The 21,172-nt window shown below is 41.7% G+C and overlaps 1 protein-coding gene across 2 annotated transcripts in view; it reads left to right on the top strand.

The window, feature by feature from the left end:
- The window catches only part of ndrg2 (NDRG family member 2), a 59,865-nt gene that overhangs the window by 6,462 nt on the left and 32,231 nt on the right, over positions 1-21,172 (top strand). For both annotated transcript variants that reach the window (XM_065950143.1, XM_020648836.3), the window contains exons 2-7: positions 15,988-16,070; positions 18,128-18,169; positions 18,913-19,018; positions 19,137-19,257; positions 20,113-20,175; positions 20,893-20,953. In XM_065950143.1, the coding sequence (XP_065806215.1) occupies positions 15,999-16,070; positions 18,128-18,169; positions 18,913-19,018; positions 19,137-19,257; positions 20,113-20,175; positions 20,893-20,953 (465 nt within the window). In that variant the 5' untranslated portion in view covers positions 15,988-15,998. The remainder of the gene's footprint in view (positions 1-15,987; positions 16,071-18,127; positions 18,170-18,912; positions 19,019-19,136; positions 19,258-20,112; positions 20,176-20,892; positions 20,954-21,172) is intronic.

Raw genomic sequence — 21,172 nt, 5'->3', positions numbered from 1 at the left:
ATTGGAATTGGAAAAAAACATAAATCTCAATGATTCTAAAGCACATACAAGGATTACGTTTGTTTGTCAAGCTGCATCCACCAACATGAAATGGGTTAAATGGCTTTATGTAATGTCAGAAGGTTGGCTCACAGTAACAAAACACAGGTAATTATCATAGCCTGTATAAAACATGGATGTAGTCTCAGTGATGTCACCCGTTGGTTTTTAAAGTGTACTTTTCAATCCCCGACAATGGCAGTCGCCATGTTGGAAATGTTATCTCAGACTAACTTTAGGTCAGGCAGAGAGGTGGAGTTGAGGCGGATCTCAAGCCTCCTGGCAAGCGCTCACCAGTCTGTCAGATCATCCATGCCCCTAACTATGCATAACTCTTAGTCTCAATATAATCCAAAGGTGAGTTATAAAAATGTCATGCTACTTCATTTTTAAATGTTAACATTTTTTTAAAAGGTTGCAAAAATGGTTGTGCATGTAAAGTGTAACTATTAGCTCATTAGCCAATAAAGTACACATCCCATATGATATATATTGCAGGTTATTATAACTGTAGGTATAACTTGAAATGCATTGATTTGATCAAATATACTTTATACAGTATATGAAGGAAATTCCCTTCCTGTCCCTTATTTACATGCTCCAGTTGTACAGCCCACCTGAGTGCAGCTTCTGTTACTAACACTGTCTAATGTTGCACCTCTGCCTGTTGGCGCCCACAGAAACATTGATTCTTCTCTGTTGACAGTAGATTCAGCTCATTGTGTAAAAAAAAAAAAAAAAAAAACCCTGCAAACACGACAGGAGAGACCATGGCAAATGCAAAACAAACATTGAGATTTGTGCTCACAGGCTATTAAAAATTACTCATTTGGATGGAAACCAAAGCACAGCAAACAGCTGAAATGTCCCCCCCCCCCACCCCACCCCACCCCACCCCCACTCAGTCAGATCTGCATCTATCGCTGTATTAAGAGGATTTACTCAATTTTGTTAATAGCTCATGAGGAAGAAAATGAAGTTAAATCTCATTATGGACAGTAATCCATTAAAATTGTTAAATTTGTTTAACGATTCCAAGGAATTTTGATATTCCTAGTAAGTTTTAACATGCCGAAAAAGCATGCCTCTCCTGTGTTAAAAATGGCCGGAGATTGGTCGGTAATATTATTCTCCTGTTATTTCTGTGTGGCAGCAGTGTACGCTCGCCCAGGTTTTTCGGAGCTTGGCTGTATTTATAGTTTAAGTTCAGTAAGGAGAGCACTGAGCGTGTAGGTGTTTGAGATTTGTCTATTCTAAATAAATTCTGCCCACGTGAGTGTGTTCTTTTTGTATCAGAATTGTCATCATTATGTCTTGGCCAGTTGTAGTGTCTGGTGCATATTAGACTCAGTGTATAAAAAGTATGGATTTTTCATTTTTTTTTAAATAATCTGTGTAGGTGTACTAGAGTGTAAATCTCTGCATCTGGGTCAGTGCGTATGGATTTTATACTGTGTAGGTGTATGAGATTACAGCAGTCATACGCTGGGCAGTGTGTGTGTGTGTTTAAGTATGTGTGTGTGTTTGTGGGTGCACTGCTCAGTCCTATGCCTGATGGCGTGAGGCCAGACACAGATAGGGCAGCCCGTACAATGCCCTGTCTGTTCCCACAAGTCCAAGCAGCCCTTCACAACACCCTATTTATAGACAAATGCTCCAACCAAACTCCATTCATATTTCTGGTGTGGGATGTGTGGAGTAGATTGTGTAGATGTACCTTCTTCTTCTTCTAAAGCTGAACTGCGTGGTGCAAAATTTCACACTCTCTGATTTCGATTCAAAACGACCCGAATATGCCTCGAGTCTGGTTGCTGTCAGAGGGCGACGGCTCTCAGTGTTGTGTGTGTTTTTAGCGTTCCACGGCGCTACAGTTACATAATCAGGAATGTTTGTCAATAGATCCGCGGGCACAGGAGGGGCCGAAAATAAACAGCGAAAAGCATGCTAGCAGGGGTAACGTTCAAACCCCTGCTGGTATGAACAATATCCTTGTGAAGTGTTTTTATATATGGAGGAGATTGTCTGCAGTTGGGTCATGTATCTCCTAGCAACAAGAGCTGCCGCCTTGACGGGGGGGGGGGGGGGGGGGGGGGAATGGCTGTAGGGTAGTGATGATAAATATGTAAGTGTAGGAAAACAGCTACCTGTAGCCTAGACCGCCAAAAGATAAAGAAAGTTGTTCAGTGGATGGTCCAAAAAATGACATTTACTAAAGCTGTACTGAAGATGTGTGACCTTTTTTTAAAAAGTCCAGGTGGCCGGATTTAGCAATCAAATATCAGACTTTGGAAGGTCTATTATTGAAGGGCAACGGCTGGGTTGGAGTGTCCTCTCAACAGGTGGTGTTTCTTTAAACCATGAACATAAATGGCTGAAATTTTTCAGCGGGTGAGCTGGTGTGTGAACACAGCAGGTAAAAGTCATGAAATGGGGATGACGTTAATATCAGCTGCTTCATGCACACCAGAATTTTTCTTCTCCACTAATTTGTTGATACTGCTGATAACATATGACAAGTAGCATTCATATGAAGGCTAAAAATGTCATCATTGTCATCAATGTCATGTCTTGCCTACTGAGAACCCTAACCGTAACCAATCCGACAGGGGAAGTTTCCCACTGCTGGGATGCAGATGTAAACAGCCAACTCATGAAGATTTCAGGGACAGCCTGTCCTGGAATTTTGGAGAGACATTTGCATGGTGTGCATATGTGAATACAGTTTATGGCAGACTAATCGACTCTGGATGACCCTGATGAAGGACACAAGCCGAAATGCGTCCGTCTAATTTGTTAATGAAGTATACTTTAAAGTGCTGCTGAAGCGTTTTGACTTCCTCAAGCCTTTCACTTTTCATGCACCTCGTTAGTTGTGCCATAAAGTCCTGCTCTGCTTCTTCAGACCAATCAACTCTGACAGAAATAATCCACAGTGATTTCTACCAAAAACCATACATCACCATTCGTCATTAGACATTGAACACCCCCATGTAGCTGGAATGGAATGACCATTGTGCATAGTCGACTGAGGCTCTGCCGAACAAATTGTCAAGTACTCGACAACTCTTAAGCAAAAATGAATAAATGATCTTAAAAGGTACATGTATAGTTTATTGAGTATGTGTGGAGGTTATGAATGAATTATGACGTCTCTAACATGAAACCTACAAGAGAAATGTTGTTGAATCTGCATATTGGAAACTACTTCAAATTCAACATTAGACACCAGGGGGAACTAGACCTGCACCATTTGTTGTTACACAACACCTGTGTTTTCAAATGGCACCAATGAATCCAGAGGGAACTGATAGCTAGCTTTATCTGACTCCATTAACATGATTGAAGATCATGGCCATTTTACCCAACCACGTTTTCTACCACACACAGAACTGACGCAATCGCGCCTTTTAAAAACTCCCAGTAGAAGGGTCGTTAACTCGTGTACGTTATTTCTCTCCATAACTGTTAAGTGAACACAGCAATCACAGTAATTAGGCGCCTGCTGTAATATTAGCTCATAATTATTCACTCTATGTGGTTTCATTCCAGTCAGCGCCGAGCTCTCAATCAGTCACTGTAACAGAGAGAGGAGGATATTTAGTGTCTGTTAATCTGTTATTCATTTAAACATATTTCACTCATCCGCATAATCAGCCACCAACACTGTGAACTCTTCATTATCGAGAAATATTCCAGCCAGTGACAGACGCTGTTCAACATGGATTAGTTCTGCTTTAACTGAGTCCACCGCTCCATGAAGGCACATCTCTTATAACCATCAGGTCTTATGTTATAAGGATGAGGCACTGGAGTGATGCTGGAAGATGCTGCAGCAGCAGGCGGCCATCTTCATGTGCTTTATTTAGCACATGATCTATGGGATCGGCGTGACTCATACTGTAGATACCGGCGGTAGCTTCTGTGAATATTGCATGCAGTGTTTGGCAAGCTACTTGTAAAATGTAGCGAGCTAAGCTACAAGTTAGCCTACAGATAATTAAGCTTCACTACACCAAAGCTAGCCATGGGGTAGCAAGCTAGTCTACAGCAACATGGCAAAGCTAGCTTGCTGCTGGGGATGGGTAAGAGTACTCGGGTACTCGAGTACTACGCTTTGATATTTTTACTCCAGGAACCTTTCAGTACTCAACTTAGTTAGCGTTACATGTTTATCTGAGCTATCTACGTTTGGCTAACAGAATATACTTAGCAAGACAATAATGAACGGCACACAGAGGTGTAACTTCTCCAACTACGGCTTTATCTTTTTTCAACATAGCGAGCCAGATAACAGCAACGCAGCGAGCCAGATTACAGCAACAACAACCACTGCTTTATGGCAGCTACGGTAACTCTCTAGGGACACATTACTCCAAAAGGCGAGAGAGCATTTAAAAAACATGACTATTATAACGTGCAGTGCAATATAAGTGGCATTAAACATGCACATTAGATAAATAGTATTTTGGTGACTTGGCTTGATTGTTCCCATTAAGGAACATTTTAATGCTGTAACTTTACAAGGATCAGTCAGACAAGGGTGCTCTTTGAACTGAGGCAGCAGTTTGAATGAAGTACTTTTCTGTTTAAATATGACAGAGCCTTGTGCAAGTGACCCGGACCCATAAATAAATGTTTTTTTCCCATTTTGGTGGTGAAGAACTTGGCTCCTGCTCAGAGACCAGACTTCACTGGAGATGTTATAATACCTTTATTTTCTTCCCAGTTCATCCTGATACCATTCTATACTAATTGCCTCTCTAATTCCAATGGTATAAATAATATACACCTTTATGGATGAACGAACATAGATGGTTGGCATTTTATTAACTTTCTGCTAGCACCACACTATTGTCTACGGTTAGTTGGGATAGTCGTTAGTGATATTGGAAACCTCAAAATGGTCAATCCAAAACGAACAGCTGGATCTGTGGAACAAGGCATTCTCACTCCTTGCAGCTGTAGATGTTTGGTTATCCATTTTGTCCTATTCTAAATGTATCACCGTTTCAGTTTTGGAGGCTCAGTTGGACAAAAAGTTCAGCATTTATTTTTCAAATTTTGAATACAGTTATTTAAATAAAATGCTCACTGGCTGAACCCTTTCATAGGTTAAAAAAACAAAGCGTTTTAAACAGTCCTGGTAATGTTTGCTAAGTGTATGTTGAGGCTCTTAATATGCTTATAGAAACCCACTGGGGATAACATTCACATGCAGGTACTGATGTATTTTTAAAACCGTGTGTTTTTGAAGTAGCTGCCTTTAGAAAAATCTCTTTTATGTTTGGCTGCAGCAACAATGAGCTCACCATCAATAAGCCAATTGTCACTTTCACCTCTTTGCAAATGGCTCCAGACAATTTGAATGTACCCTTAGCTTGAAGGTCAATTTGTGTTTTGTGTATGGGGAGGGGAAGCACACTGGGATCATGCGCTCGCCGCCTATTGGCTTGTGACCTAAATCGAAACAATCGATTGAGCTGTCTGAGTCTCTTATTCTCTGCACGTCACAGACACTCACAGATCTGACGTGAACAAAGGACAATGAGCTGCTGTCTTTAATGTATTTACATAATTAGTCAAGCTAATTAGGGCTCCTGGTTTCACTTCACGCTTCACACTGTGATGCATTCTCCCTTGCTGTTGATCTGGCTAACTAAAGGCTTATTTGTCGGACGTTGTTATACATTCAGGGGGTGGACGTTGCAGAAGGAGAGAGAATTTGAATTTCATAGATAATCCAGGAGCTGTCAGAAAAACAGAAACACAAACTGTTGTGTTATCAAACAGAACATTTGCTCTCTGCATGTCAGTACTGCAAGTTCACCATACAATGATGTAGGAAATGAATACCAGTCCTTTGTAAAACAACAGGAAATTACAAACCCCATTTGACTTGTTATTTTGACTTTAAGCTTTTTTCATGTTTTCTTATGAGATGCAGCAGATGGCCGTTCAACATGAGTCTGGATCTGCTCTGGGTTGCTGCCAGCTGAAAGGAAGTTTTTCCTTGCCGCTGTTACTTTGCTAATGCCTCCAAGTTCCACGCTCATGGTTGATTAATGTTGGGTCTCTGTAAATAAGAAACAAAATAAAACTGGTGTTCCCAATGTTTTTGGATTTGGTGATTGAGCATGAATAACAACTGATGGATGGACGTCCTGTGAATCTTAGAGCTATGTGACCGCACACTTCATTCATCATGATATACTGCTCCTAAAGTTTTCTTTTCACTTCAGACTGCACCAACTTTCACGGGTAGACATGACACAAGATGGAACTAACTGTAACATGCACTTCTGTCAGGCAGTCTTAAGGTTTGAGTCCAACATTTGACTGGCACGAGGGCCAACATATAAAAATATGAATTATTAGTTTAGCCGACAAGTCATTCTGGTGCCGTCTAGCGAGGTTGATATAGTTTAATTGTTTAGTAATTGGTTTCAGCTAGTTGTACACATCCCTACTTATTTTGAACCAATCAAACTTAGACCTATGAGGGCACCCAAGAGTTAAGAAGTGACACTATTCTGAACAAGTAAGTACTCATTCAATAAGCCAAAGTATTTATTTACAGTATCATCTGATATGACCACTTGAATAACAGTTGGTTTGATGAGTACTTTCACTTTCAATCGGGCAGAGAGACTGGATGTCTGAGTGGAGGTGAGATCATGATAGAGGGAATAAAAGGCGGTCCGGTAAATGGATAGAAGAACTGAGCTGTTCTGCTGAGTGATGGACGATAGAGGATTTGAGAGGACAAGAGGACAAAGCGATCCGCTGAGAGAAAGAGGGAAAACAGGCTTTTTCTAAGCTGCTCTTTCGTTTGTTTGAGGGTCTTTGGAGAGCTGAGGTGATCCACGTATGCCCATCCAACGCCGTGGGAATCTGCACGGGAGATTTAAAGAGGGCTAGAGTGAAATGAGGCTTGGCTCAAAGAGGAGACAAGGGGAGCTTTGGCCCCCCCGCTCTGGGTCTCCATGCTGGCTGCTGTTGAGCTTCCTCTCTCTCTCTACAGATATTTGTCGCTCATCTTTCTCTCTCTCTTTTTTTATGCTCTTGGAGTGTGATTCATCCAGCAGACTGAGCAACTGAACCCAAAACCTGATGTTCAAAGTGTTTGCTAGGGAGTGGATATGCTTAGAAATGCACAGTACTTTACTTTGTGTATTATAATGTAGTTTAAAAAAAAGCTTATTTTTTGTGAGGTTTGTTTCTTGTGAATGTATCTAAACATTACACCCAATAAATGTTACAGCTAAGTCGTTGATAATTTTGTTCTTTGTATTGATGGGATAAGTTATGACAAATTATGTATTACAAGGCTAGCTTTAGAGATATATATTGGAAAGATATGACTAACATTGAAAAATCTGGTATTTCCTAAAATGTTAAACAAATCTTTTCCACCATAGCAATAAATAACTGGCTACATTATCAAACAGACACGTTCAACTTGAATCTTGGCACTAAAGCTTGACATGATGTTCTTCCTGTGACCTATAAGGGAACATAACTCTTAGAATTTCCATCTGAAAGTGAGCACAAGGGGGAGTCGTGATTTATAAAGCATGAAATGAACAGCCATACTTTCTGTCACATCTTTTCATTTCCATGTGTATAGCCTCCATATATCATTGTACTGAATTGTAAAAAAAAAGGAAATTTCACCCTCAGCAGACAGGCCTCAGGCAGAGCTGCACATCACCGTGTGGTGCATATAAAACTGACACAGTGGTACCCAGGTGTGACAGCGGCGGTGCTCTGCAGACTTAACATGATTCACTTCATGACACAGAACAGATTCAGTCCTGAGTGTTTGTGCCCTTAACACCTGGGTCTCCCTACAGTTTCAATGTATGTTCGTTTGTGTGTCAGCAGGGTGATAAATGTGTGTGGCAAAGGCCATTGCATGCTCGCAGGTGTGCACTATGGTGAATGCAAAACCATGAATCTCCAATGAGTTTAGTTTTGAAATGAAAAATGTAATATTTTACATACATTTTACAATATTGTAAGATTTTTATTTTGTTCAAAGCGTTTAAGTTTCTAGACCTTTTAAAAGAAGAGCGCGAAAGGTTAGCTGGGCTGGGTACTGAAACTATTACCTTTTGACCCCAATGTTTATTTCAACACAAGTATCAACATCTTCATTCTTACATTCTAGAGATATACTAAGTCTCTGCTTAACAATCAATGTAATGTTGGCACCTTTGTATTTTGTCTTCTTTAAGATGTATTTTGGGGCTTTTTTGTGCCATTAATGGAGCGATAGGACAGTGGATAGAGTCGGAAATCAGGGAGAGAGAGAGTAGGGAATGACATGCGGGAAAGGAGCCACAGGTGTGAATCGAACCTGTGCCGCCCGCTTGAAGGACCATAGCCTCCATACATGGGGTGCATGCACCAACCACAACGTCACATGCACCCCTGAACTTTGTATTTTGGTACTACAATATCTCGTTTATCACTGGATGGCATATGTAACCATGATTTCTGAATCAAGCTAATAACCAATATATCCTCCTGACCGATTGGTTGATTTTACGCTACATTTTTTTTATAGTGTTTATATGTTTGTGGTTCTTGTTCTGCAGCAATTCAGATACACACAAATGGTGTTTAAAATGCAAAAAAGAGAGTTTTGGAGTTTTTTGAATTCATGTTCACTTGAAATGAGAATTTGTCAAGGTCTGATTGTCGACCCTAATATAGGTTTGCATGAACCAGAGCTCACAAGAGTCCTTCTGAAAATGATGTCATGGACTAGTGGTATCAGGTCCTCCTTTGCTCTCTGCCCTCTAGTTGTGCAGCAATAAACACCCACAATATCAACTGCCTCACATATTCAAACATCTGTTCCCCTGAATGCCACAGGTTTAACCTTTCAACATTTTAGCCTTCAGCCGACATACTCAATATAGGTGACCATAGTGCTCAGTGCCCTACTTTAGCACACTGTTTACGTGTCTGGGTGTGTATCTCAGTGTCTGGGCACATGTTATTGTTCCGAGCTGCAAACACTGGTGGCAGCAGAGAGAGAGAGAGAGAGCAAATTAAAGAGAGAGTCTGCCAGCTGTACTGTTTACCCGTTTCATTCCTTTACCCTTTTCTATTGGGTGAAGAAAAAGAGAGCTGGAGACAGATACAGGGAGACAGAAAATGAGACAAAGACCTGCAGTGAGACTGGCAGAAATAGAGAGAGAGACGCAAAATGGAAAGCCAGACGCTTGGCAAAAGATGGATGGAGAGAGACGGGGAAAAAGTGCAGAGCTGTGAGAAAGAGATTAAATATAAAGAGGAAGAGGGCAGATGGAGACAAGAGGGAGAGAATGTTTTCCTGTTTGACAGCAGCTCGTTACATCATCTCGGAGCACAACAATGTAGTGGATGATTAAAGAAATATACAAAAGTGCATTTGAAGTCGGAGAGCTTTTATTCCAGAAGAGAGCTCATCCTGGAGTGAAGTATCTAACTAATTTATTCATTCCATTTCTATACTCACTCTTAAGGCTAAAAAACAGCTTGGTCAGTGGCCCCACATATCAAAATATGAAGCTTTAGGTACCCTCTTGAGTCATTTCTAGATGCTGTGCTCCAGCTAATTGTTTAAACGAAGCTTGATCCAAAGGCAACTGGACTGGTTGAAGATGAAAACTAGGTTTACGTCTCAGCGAACAACTCGGAAGTGAGTCATCCTTCACCATTGGCATGTTAATGAGCCACAGAGGCGTACATTTCTAGCTCCGTCCAGCAGATAATTTTAGAACTGAAGAAGCCTTTGGGAGGACAGGTGACTTGTCTTCAAGATCTTCAACCAGTCCAGTTGCCTTTGGATCAAGTGATAGAATGACTCCTTTAAAAAAAAGTCAACTTCATCAAATAACCTCAACCTCAACTTTCTATGTTCATCTGCCCAAAAAGACATTGGCCTGAGCCAAACATTTGCACGTCATTATCATCCCAGTGACAGCCAATCCTCTGCTGGCTTTTCTAGTGAAACATGGCCAGCCTTTATGCAGCCTAAAAAAATAAATCTGGAGGGTTCACAGCGGCGACTGGCAGCCTGAATCCTGAGTTTACTGTGTGGTGACATTGCATCAAAGGATGAAGAGAGGGAGTCAGCGTGACAGAGCAGGAGTCGGGAGGATGGAGAGAGAAAAGAGGGGGGGGGGGGGGAGGGAGGAATGACAGGATGGATTGACGAAAACAGATTGTGACAGGCTGGAATGAGATGGCCTGCTAACAGTGGACAAAATGAAATGCCATTGCTTTGCATGATTATGAATGCGAATGGAACGAGCTTGGATTAATACAGCTGGGGCAAGTATTTAAAGCAGACTGATATCTGAGACAAGGAGCCTGCTTTGTGCAACAGATGAACCGAGCAACTGTTGTCCGACAGCTGAAATGTGGATGTAGAAAAATGGCCAACAAGAAGCAAAGGCGTACTTTCCCCCCTTTTCCACAGCGAGGGACACGATCTCCTCCCTACCCTTCCTGCTCCTCGTGCAAATCTGTCTTTTTTTTCCTCTCTCCATCTCCCTGTTTCTCTTTCCAATGGTGACAGACGGTGCCCACTGTGCGGTTTAACTGTTATTACACGCTTCGAAACACACTGACTCAGAGACAGGAAGAGGCAGAGATGAAGAAAAAAAAGATGGATGATGGAGGGAGTTAGGCCGATTTCAAACGTTACAGCATCAGGAAAACTGTGCTATGTGGTGGAGAGAGAGGGTGTGTTGGGGGAGATTAAATAAAAATAGTTGAGCTATGTGAGACCTGTATCAATGCTGAATGCATGATGTAGTCATGTGACTGTATTTTAGACCACCTTGTCTGCTTTTAGGCTTTAGCAGCAGGAAGTGAGGCTGCTAATGTTCATTGACCTTTGGCTTTTATTTGGTCTTCCAAATTGACTCATTTCATCAGCAAAGTCAGTTTTCTCTGCAGTTCGGAACTGGTCATAATGTTGTTTTAACCCCTAATTTCCACATAATCCGTGCACCCTGTGGTCCGTCAGCGCCACGGTTTTGCTCCGTCGAACGGCCCCACTGGATCCGTTTTTGGAACGTGAGCGCAGGAGAGCGCAGCCAAGATCACGTGAGAATTTAGGTGAAAAACGAGCAACTGACATGTTGCTTTGTCTTTCTGAGGTTGCTTTGTTGTTCGTTTTGATGTAATGTCGATGAACTGATGGAAAATACAATCGTGAGTTCGTATATTGTCTTTTATTTTGAAATTGACCGGACGCTCTGTGCATTTCCTCGTCTGACTTCCTTCCTCGTTCTAGTCTGTCCAGGTTGGCGCGGGCCTGCAGTGTCCTCCGTCCAATATAGTATAAGATATATCGCTGCTGGCACGCTCCAGAGACGGACCGCGGTGCTCGCTGTAAAAACACAACCATTGACTAGACTGACAGCGAGTGCAGAGCTTACAGAGTAGGTGGAAATTGGGGGTAAATGTTCTATCCTAGTGCATTAACTAAGTAGATCTCTTGGTTGATTAACCAGCAGAAAATCAACAGTTTGAAGCTGAATTAGTTGAGAACCAAAAAAAAGACTGTGCAGATTCTTGGTGGCATTTGGCACACAAAGACACTACAGAGACTTATTTACGCTTCAGCAGAACTTGCCCTTACAAACACTCACATGGAGAAACACCAGATACCTATTAATAAACACAGAGACACATTTATACAAATTGACTCTGCAGTCATGTCAGGACATGCCCAACCTACAAATGTAGTGGGGGAGGGGCAGGCCCCCCTGTATTTAAAGAGAGGGATCATGGTCAGCCAGAGGGGTCAGGTTTAAAGCTACTCTTGGGCAAACAGTTGGCTGAGTGTGCTGAGGGGTCTTTAAAAAAGATACTGAAGTCCTCCCAGCTTTGGATGTGCTATTAATGGATCTGAGCTTGATTGATGATCTTTCATGTCAAAATTGGAAAACAAAAACCCTAATGTTATCATGTTGACATAGACTATATAAAGAATGGACATAGGAATACCACGCCTCGAGTGAAGCCAAAGATTTAGAGCTGCCCCTGCTGAGTGGCTGCAGTATAGGGACCCCACAGACCCCACCCTCTGTATGTTAATATGGGTCAAACTATAAAAAATCAAAATACACATCAAATACATTTTGATCATCGTCGTTGTAGTTATGATGACGCCATTTTGTTTCATTGTATTTTTTTCTGTAAAGTTTCTTTTTAATTAGTTATTTGATGCTATAAGAAGGTATAAAATTGTGTTAGCAGTATAGAAATAGCGACAGGAAACATAGTGAGCACTTTGACTTCTATACAGTAAAGCCGTTTTCACAAATACACTCCTGAAAATATCTAGATAATTTCAGAAGGACTGCTCGGGATATTCTCCTGACCTGGCAGTCCACACATGCTTCTCACGGCGGGAGAATGGGATGCAACCATGCCCAGAATTTTCTCACTCTGTCACTGTGTAACTTGTCTACCACTCTCAGTTGGGGACACCCTGTAACCCCTGTTGCTAATACTGCAGCAGCATGCTGTGTTGGGTCATTCTCACCTTTGTGGACTATTTCAAACTCAGGCGGCACAAATCTGAGAAGGCTTTTGTTTTCATTGCGGCTGGCCTTACCCACGCTTCGCTTCTCATTGCTTGTTGTAGCTTTAATCATCTGGCCTGCTTCAGTCAGGATATTTCAGAGTGATATTCTAAGAACTATATTTTCAATGGCAAACCCGAGCCTACAATCCTAAACTAAATAATTTGTAATTTGTTGATAAAACTCCTCCATCTTCATGTTTGATTCCTAATTTATCACAATTTTTTAAAAACATCTGCCAAAACATGTTTAACCTCGCAATCTTTGAGACATTCAGAATGCTTGTGCTGTAGTGTGCCTAAGCAAATGGCAGCTACTTTCACATAGATTGGTTTCAGCTTATTTGCATTTAACCCACAAACACTTAATCTCCTCTGTCAGTCATTTCATGCGCCGCTGATTTAATTAAGTCCAGTATTAAGTTGAAACGCATGTCAGTTCATACGCAATCGTGTCTATCTGGGTATCCAGTGGAAGTGCTCGTGTGTGCTTTGCTGCGTCATTTGCGCTGGTGTATTTGTGTATGTACGAGATGCTAGAGGCATGTTAACTGCGGTGGAGCCACCAAAGTCCTTGGCAAAGCCACAGTCCAGAAACAGGCAGGATAAGCCCGTCGGTCACGGAGGAGACGGGGCGGGGGGGAGGGGCAGTAAGGAAGAGCACACAATCACTCAAATGGTTTCGGATTTGTTTTTTGTTTTTTTGTTGTCATGTGTGGTCAGGATTGTCAGTATTATCGTCGTGGAAGATTCTGATATACTCCAGAGGCTTATGTAAATACTGGACTGCAGCTAAAGATTATCTTCTCATATAACTAATCTGATATTTGTTTTTCTTTATCAATGGCTTAACTATTTTGTCAATTTAAGATTCTTTTTTTCCCTAAATAAGATCCATCTGTATTTAGTTCATTTTTAAATGAATAAACTATTAATGGGAATTCACTTATTAGGCCGTCATCTCGACCTTTTCAAGAATTGTGATGGGCAATTTACACTTCTTTTTTTCCAGATATTGTTCAATAAACATGGTGTTGAAAAGAGCCAATGAGTTGCCGCTGGAAGTTCAAGAAAGGGGAGTTTAAAGGATTAAAAAAGCAGGCAGTGAGGAGGCACAGCTTGGTATGCAGACATGAATATCTGTATGAACTCGCTCATATCACAGCGAGTGTTTATAGATGGATGGCATTCGGAGTATGTGAGGACTTCAGCGACTGCCTGAGCTGCCGGGAAGTTCTACCCCATGGATCAGTTGATGTGAAAAAATATAGTGATGTGGATTTGAATTCAATTTGTGTCAAGCTGATTGAATTTTTAAACTTTTCTGTCTTTCTGAAAGTCATAAAAGTGGAAATATGTTTTTTTGAAAATCTGGCTAATGTTGCCTGTTTCTATAATTCATTTCACTGCTTCATTTGGAAAGTCTAAGTGAATGGTATATATATTTATTAATATTTATTTAACTGACCAAGCTGCAACATTTCACACGTTTGTGATCGAGACTGTGACAGAGGCTACAGCAGCTTTTGCATGCTGGGAAATAAATCACTGAAAGTGGACGCTTACCTCGACATAGAGTACCAATAAATAGATTTATGTAAAAGGAGGGCAGGAGAGATGGATGGCAAACAATTGTAGTGATGAGTGTGTGTGTGTGTGTGTGTGTGTGTGTGTGTGTGTGTGTGTGTGTGTGTGTGTGTGTGTGTGTGTGTGTGTGTGTGTGTGTGTGTGTGTGTACACGTATATGTGTGTTGGTGGGTCTGGAGGTTGCTTTGGTGATGAATCATTTCCGTTTGAGACCCACTAAGACACGGGTCCCCTGGGGCAGCCGTTCATTTTTCTGATGAGCTCACACAGTCACAGACACAAACACACTCACATTCTCTCTCTCTCACACACACACACACACACACACACACACACACACACACACAAAGCCAACATGCCTCGCCCCCCTTCTGATGTGACCCCAAATCTGCAGATGGAATACAGCCACGGGTTTATAAAGGGCATGAATTGTGCACACGCTCTCACACACACACACACACACACGCACACACACACACACACACACACTCATAAAAAAAGGTCCCATATTTCATCTTGAAATGTCAGAGGGGATGTAGCGCTGTCAACTGGACACAATCACAACCTGTGCTTGCTCACTTACCGTTAATACGCCCTTTCAGCTTGAAGCAATTCAGAAGCACAACATAAAATTGTTGACGTATAACAAACCGAGCTCCTCAGCTGGAGAGATTTAAAACAATAACAGGATGCAAGATCTGGCTGGATTTGTCATTTTTTTCGCGCAAAGCAATAAACATAAAGCATTTAGAAAATAGGACAGAATGAAAATTTAAAGAAGCAGGGGAAGAGTATGCACAATGGCAGGAATGAGCTGTTTGCTGCTTTATTTGTCTGATATAACAGAAATGGCTGCCTGAAGTCGTCAAGTTGCATAATGTGATTTGTTTTCAGGGAGGACTGGCAACTGAAAAAGATAGAATCTCATTTGTTTGCATACACTTGCAGCAAAAGGCAATCTGTCTGGATACGGGTCCCTTTAGTCCGTCGTTTGCAGGGATCAGTGAAGGCTAAATTAAATTAACTTATCTTTAATCGACCTATGACCTTTCTGGTACCCGTGGGCGTGGCAGGTAACTTCCACCTGCTCTCTGTAAAGTCACACTAACACGCGCTGTTAGCTGTAAAACGGCGTCGCACGCTCGACTAACCGCCCTCAGATAAAACTCTTTTCTTCATCCTTATCAGCCTCTTATTTGTCACGGTCGTCCTCCCCTCTGGTTTCTCATTATGCACAACTGTGTCCCAACTTTCTGTTTCTTACACCTTCGCTTTTATTCCTCTTTTCTCCATGTCGTCCCACCTGCCTTCATCCATCTATTCCACTTCCTTTCCTTTGTCATAACTAACTAACTCTTTGTAATGTAACCCTGAAGCCGTCTCACCGTCTTGTGTGTTTTTATACGCCTCGTGTGTGTTTCCAACAATACGTCAAGTCCGTCTCGTGTTGCTGCTTTTTTCTTCCATACCACAATCCTTTTCTGCTCATTTCAGCTGGCACTAAGTACTAATTAACATCCGTGTTAATCCCAGAGGAAAACAGCGCCATACTGTATTTAATCGCTGGCTGTGTGTGTGCGTGCTTGTGCCCACATGTGTGACGGCCTTTTTTTGTGTGTGTGTGTGTGTTTACACACCTGTTCCCTCTTCACAGGGCCGAATGTTTAACGATGACAGTTCAAATGACGTGTTTAACGCTACACTGCGGCAAACACAGAATAGAAGAAAAAACCCATTTTCATGCTGTGCTCTCTTTTTCACCCGTGCAGGACGCGACGCCATGACGACAGAAATGCAAGAGATCGCCATCACGGAGGAGAAGCCTTTACTCACGGGTCAGGCTGAAGCAAAGGTCAGAGATGATGCAATGCACACACACACACACACACACACACACACACACACACACACACACACACACACACACACACACACACACATGCAAAATGTACATATTGTACATACATACACTCACTGCAGACTGCATTAAAAAAAAAGGTGCACAGCCGGGCTGACGTAAGTGTTATCCAGGAATTGAGAAAGAGACCATAAGCACACATAAGTGCATTAGTTAGTTTGCATGTGCAATGGGCTTAATCTGAAACCACAGAGAAAGAGTGTGTGTGTGTGTGTGTGTGTGTGTGTGTGTGTGTGTGTGTGTGTGTGTGTGTGTGTGTGTGTGTGTGTGTGTGTGTCCCAGGAGGCAGAGAAAACAAGGGCTGGTTTGTGTCTGTTACCATTTGTGTCCTTGCTTTGTGCATGAATGTGAGTGTGCATGTCTACATATGACAACATGTGTTGCCAACACGTGTTCACGACTGTGTGTGTGTGTGTGTGTGTGTGTGTGTGTGCTTATGTATGTGGACAGTGTGTGTGTGTGTGTGTGTGTGTGTGTGTGTTGGATGTGCAGCGTTGACGTCAAAGCCCCCAGAGGGAACACGAGCGGCTCCTCTGCTCTGCCGATGTTGCCGAGCAGACGCAGCGCCGCAGAGCAGAGCTGTCTGTTTCTCACTGCTGACACCTGCTGGACAAACTGGGAACTACAACACTTAAATTAAAAAAAAAAAAAAAAAAAAACAGCTACAGGGGATAAAAATATACACAATTGTATGCTTGTCAGTCAGTGAACATGTAGAGGATTAATTTGTGGACAGCAAAAGATAATGTTAGTTATTATATCACTGTGATAACCCCCAGGAGCTATTTCATCAATTATTATGGATTTGAATGGGCAGATCTATGAAAAAACTGATTTTCTAGATGGTATCAGGACCGCCGTCTGTCATCTTGATCTCCTGCCTCCACCCACGTACAGCTTCCCTCTGACTCTGAACACACGCTGAGCTTTAGTGTAGACTTCTTTGTATTGTATTTATGGATTGTACCCCCCCCCAGGCCTTTAAGCACACGCCCCGCCTCCATTTCAACTTCCCACTCCTGCTAATTTCTCCCTCCATTTCAACTTCCCACTCCTGCTAATTTCTCCTAAGAGCGTGTGATGTTAGTAATTCATTAGCGAGGGTAAAATGGATCAAAAGGTCGCAATTGAGCATCTCGTTTTAAAAAACCTCCCACTGACTGACTTCCTCCATCTAATCGTCAGAAGCCCACCAACACCTGCTCCCCTGAAGAGCATCTCCTCTGCTGCTGTATGAGGAGTGTGAAGCTCCACGTGGAGCCTGAGTGGGTTTTAATTAGGAGAGGAGGCTGAAATTATCATATTAGGAGCATGAAAGACTATATATGTAATTCCTCTCTAACATGCTCTACATGTTATATATGCACATGATGAAGACCATTAAAGATTGTTTTTTATCCTCATGTTCCCCTTCAGATAGTTTTTGTTTCAGTCGTTGGGAAACTAGTGAGAGTATTTCCATCCTTTGGATTTCAAAGATTCAGACATGATATAGAAATTAGTTGATTGTATGAAAGTAACATAAACAATGTGCAAACACTGTTAGCCCATTGGCTGAAAATCTACTAGACAGGTGGTGTCTTTTTTTTTCAACGTAAATATACTAAAAATCTGATGAGTCTAGGTTTAGTTATGTGAGAAAGTGGATTATACTAGAGTTTGGGATATTTGCTGTATATATATTTATTTTACAGTTCCATGAGGCCATATAGAACACATTTTGAATTAAGAAATAATGACCACAGTGTAGTTCTATGGGACCGAAAGTTGCATATTTTACACATTTTTTTACCCAATGGCCCAACGAGGGACCAAGAAGTGGAAATTACCAATAGCGTTTTTTTTTTTTCAGTTGTGTGTTGCTCATCAGTTTCATTCTTTGTTTTGAAACTTCGTTAACTTGCATCGTCCCCGTTGAATGAATAAATTCAAGTTGAATTGGTGTCTCTCATATTTGCCTCCCTTAATGAACTCTTCTTCATTTCTCACAGGATGCTGAGGCCGCTGCCAGGATACTGCTGGACCAAGGGCAGGTAAGACTTTTAGTTTTTAGTTGAAGGTTTAAGATTTGGGGATTGAACGTTGACTGAAGAGTTCAGATTAACATGAACAATACTTGTTTGTGTGAAGTAATAAATTGTGTCAGAACTGTTTTCAAATAGTGAGTTGTATTGTGTGTATTCGCTGTATAATCCTTGTAGTTGAGGACTGTTTTTGCGCAACTCTTTATCAGATTCTCGATACAAACTCTCAAGGAAAGGGACAAGAGTTTGGGTATCGGGAAGGTTTTAAATGTCTGAGTAGAATGTTCTAATAGGGTTTTAGCAGGCATTGATCGAAAAAACAGGAAAACGATCTGTGTGGAGAACAAAAGAGACGGATTGCATGGGCTAAAAATCTGACAACGACCGGGCTTTACTTTGTCAAAAATCATCAAAAATCTGCATACAAGTTCAGCTAAGAATCGGGTTGTAGACACGGGTCTGTAACAACTCCAACTACATACTCACATATCAAGTTTCTAGTTAGACTGTCATCATTGATTTGTGCACCAGAAAGGAATTCTTGGCCCAGTTCGATGGCTCCCTATGGGTAATGTGATCTATGACGGACAGAATTCCATGTTTTAGGTCTTGTCCAGCTGTGATGCGGTCCATCCAAAAATGCAAAATAAAAAACAATGGCGAGGTTAAAGCTGTTAAATAAATTAGACATCATTGAAGGAATGTCAATATTGCATATTCAATTTGTTGGGGTTTCCTTACGCTCTCTCCAGGAGCACAGTATCGAGACCCCTCACGGTGTCCTGCATGTGACCCTGCATGGCACACGGACCACCCGCAGGCCTGCTATCCTCACCTTCCACGACGTGGGTCTGGACAGTAAGTAACTTTCTCTCTCTCTCTTTCTTTTAGTCGCTCTTCACGTCTTCATGACTTTTTCTTCACCTCCTGTCTCTCTCTCTCTTTCTCTCTCTCTCTCGCTCTCTCTCCATGGCAGGTAAGAGCTGCTTCTCCCCTCTGTTCAAGTTCGAAGAGATGCAGGAGATTGTCAAGAACTTCACCCTGATCCATGTGGATGCTCCGGGGCAGGAGGAGGGGGCTGCTGCCTATCCCGTAGGGTATGAAAATCCACTTAGATCAGTGTTCACGTGCTGGTGTTCCCTCCCTCGACCGTCCTGATGTAACCTTTTTATTTTATTAAGTAAACTTCTCAGAAATGGAGACAATCCTCTGTGGAAGGCTTAAAACCTAATCTCTTCCGAAAATACTCAACACTCCCATCGCTCCTATCTCCCTCTTCTCCGCTCTCTAATACACTCGTGTCAGAGATTTAAATAAAAATCTAAACCCTTTCCCTCCGTCTCTTCTCATTTCTCTCTCTCCCCCTCCCCCCCCCCCCGACACTTCTCTATCGCGTCTCTTTCCTCTGCGTGACCGTATGAGGGGCTCAGGAGGATTTCGACTCGTGTATTGTCACGGCAACACGACTGTGACTCTTGACTCCTGCTGGTGATTCGAGGAATTGAGGCTTATTCTTCTGTTTTATCTCGGTTTTTAAATCCCTGTGGGTAGAACGGCACAGCTACTGTAATGTTCTTAATGTGAAACCATAAGACATCAAATCATCCAAAAACTACAAAGAGGTCTTCTCCCGAGGAAATACTTTTCCTTTTTGAATTAGTAATAAAAAATTAGGCTGTTTATCAATATTTGGGTTTCAGTTCACTATACTTGTGTCTAATAAAAACTACAAATCCCACTGTTGCATCCACCAAAAGTGCTCTTTTGATGGAAAGTATAGCAGCAACTTGAGTTACTAAACATCAAATTGATTTTCTTTTTTCCCCCCTGGCATGTCATTTTCTGTTCATGTTTTCTGTATAATTAGAAACAAATTACAGACATTTCTTTTTGGGAGCACATTTCCATGTTTTTTCAGTTTCAAAAATGTTCACTTGTGTCTTCTGTCGTAGTTACCAGTATCCCTCCATGGACACCGTAGCAGAGATGATCCCGGCCGTCCTGCAGTTTTTCAAGTGAGTCAACATGATTCCTTTTGTCCTCATCACATGTAAAATATTCTTGAGCAAACGCAAACAAAAGGGAAGTGTAGACCTGCAGGAATTTCCCCTCTGATTGTTCCTAATGTTTAAGTCATGTTATGTACAGTGAATTTATGTGGGACGATGCTTTTCGGCTGCCGGAACTTCAAGTTTTATAAAGATACAGGGTGGGGAAACCTACTCTGCACAAAACCATCACAGTGCATCTCAAAGGTCCACTCCTGAAGTGTGTCAGCCTGCACAGTTAGGTGGATGAAAATAATCTAATTTGCACATTGATTCACGTTTCATTGAAAGTTAATGGGCCAAATAATGAATTCCTTGGAAGACACATCATTTGACTACGTCCTTGAGTGGACTCTACAGAGGTTTTCTACCATTTCCTTTTTTTTTTTTATTGAACAAGAACAACTGCATAGTTCCCATTTTCTGGACTGTTTCAACTAGCAAACCCATCCAGCCAAAGCTCAATTAATCAATATCCTTCCGTCTTAAGAAAGGACAAAACAAGACGTCATCTTAGACACTGATCGTCATTTTTTTTTTTAAGCTTTAAAAAAAGTGTTTTTAAATGTTATAGATCTAACATTCATTGATTGAAAATGAAGATTTCTGGTTTGAGTTTTGAGTGTGCTCCATCTTTTAATGCATCTTTATATTCCGTTATTAACTTGTTATGTCCCTTTTCAGCTTCCGTACCGTCATTGGGGTGGGTGTGGGTGCTGGAGCGTACATCCTCTCCAGGTTTGCGGTGAGTCTTGTCTTTTTTGCTCTCTCATGTTCTGAATGCTCTTGTGTGGTGTTTTATTGGTCAAGCAGCAGTTTATATCGTTGTAATGTGTGCAGCCATTAAGTCCAAGACAGATTTTTCCCTACAGGGACAATAAAGTATAGAGTGTTGTAGTGTTGAAGAACTCAGAATCGGTCTTGGTCTCGATGGACCGATCAAGACCACCTCTGATAGGCTGTT

This window comes from Labrus bergylta, chromosome 22 (assembly GCF_963930695.1).
Source record: "Labrus bergylta chromosome 22, fLabBer1.1, whole genome shotgun sequence".
NCBI lineage: Eukaryota > Metazoa > Chordata > Actinopteri > Labriformes > Labridae > Labrus > Labrus bergylta.
The sequence above is the reverse complement of the archived record's forward strand: the minus strand, read 5'-3'. Positions and strand labels throughout refer to the sequence as shown.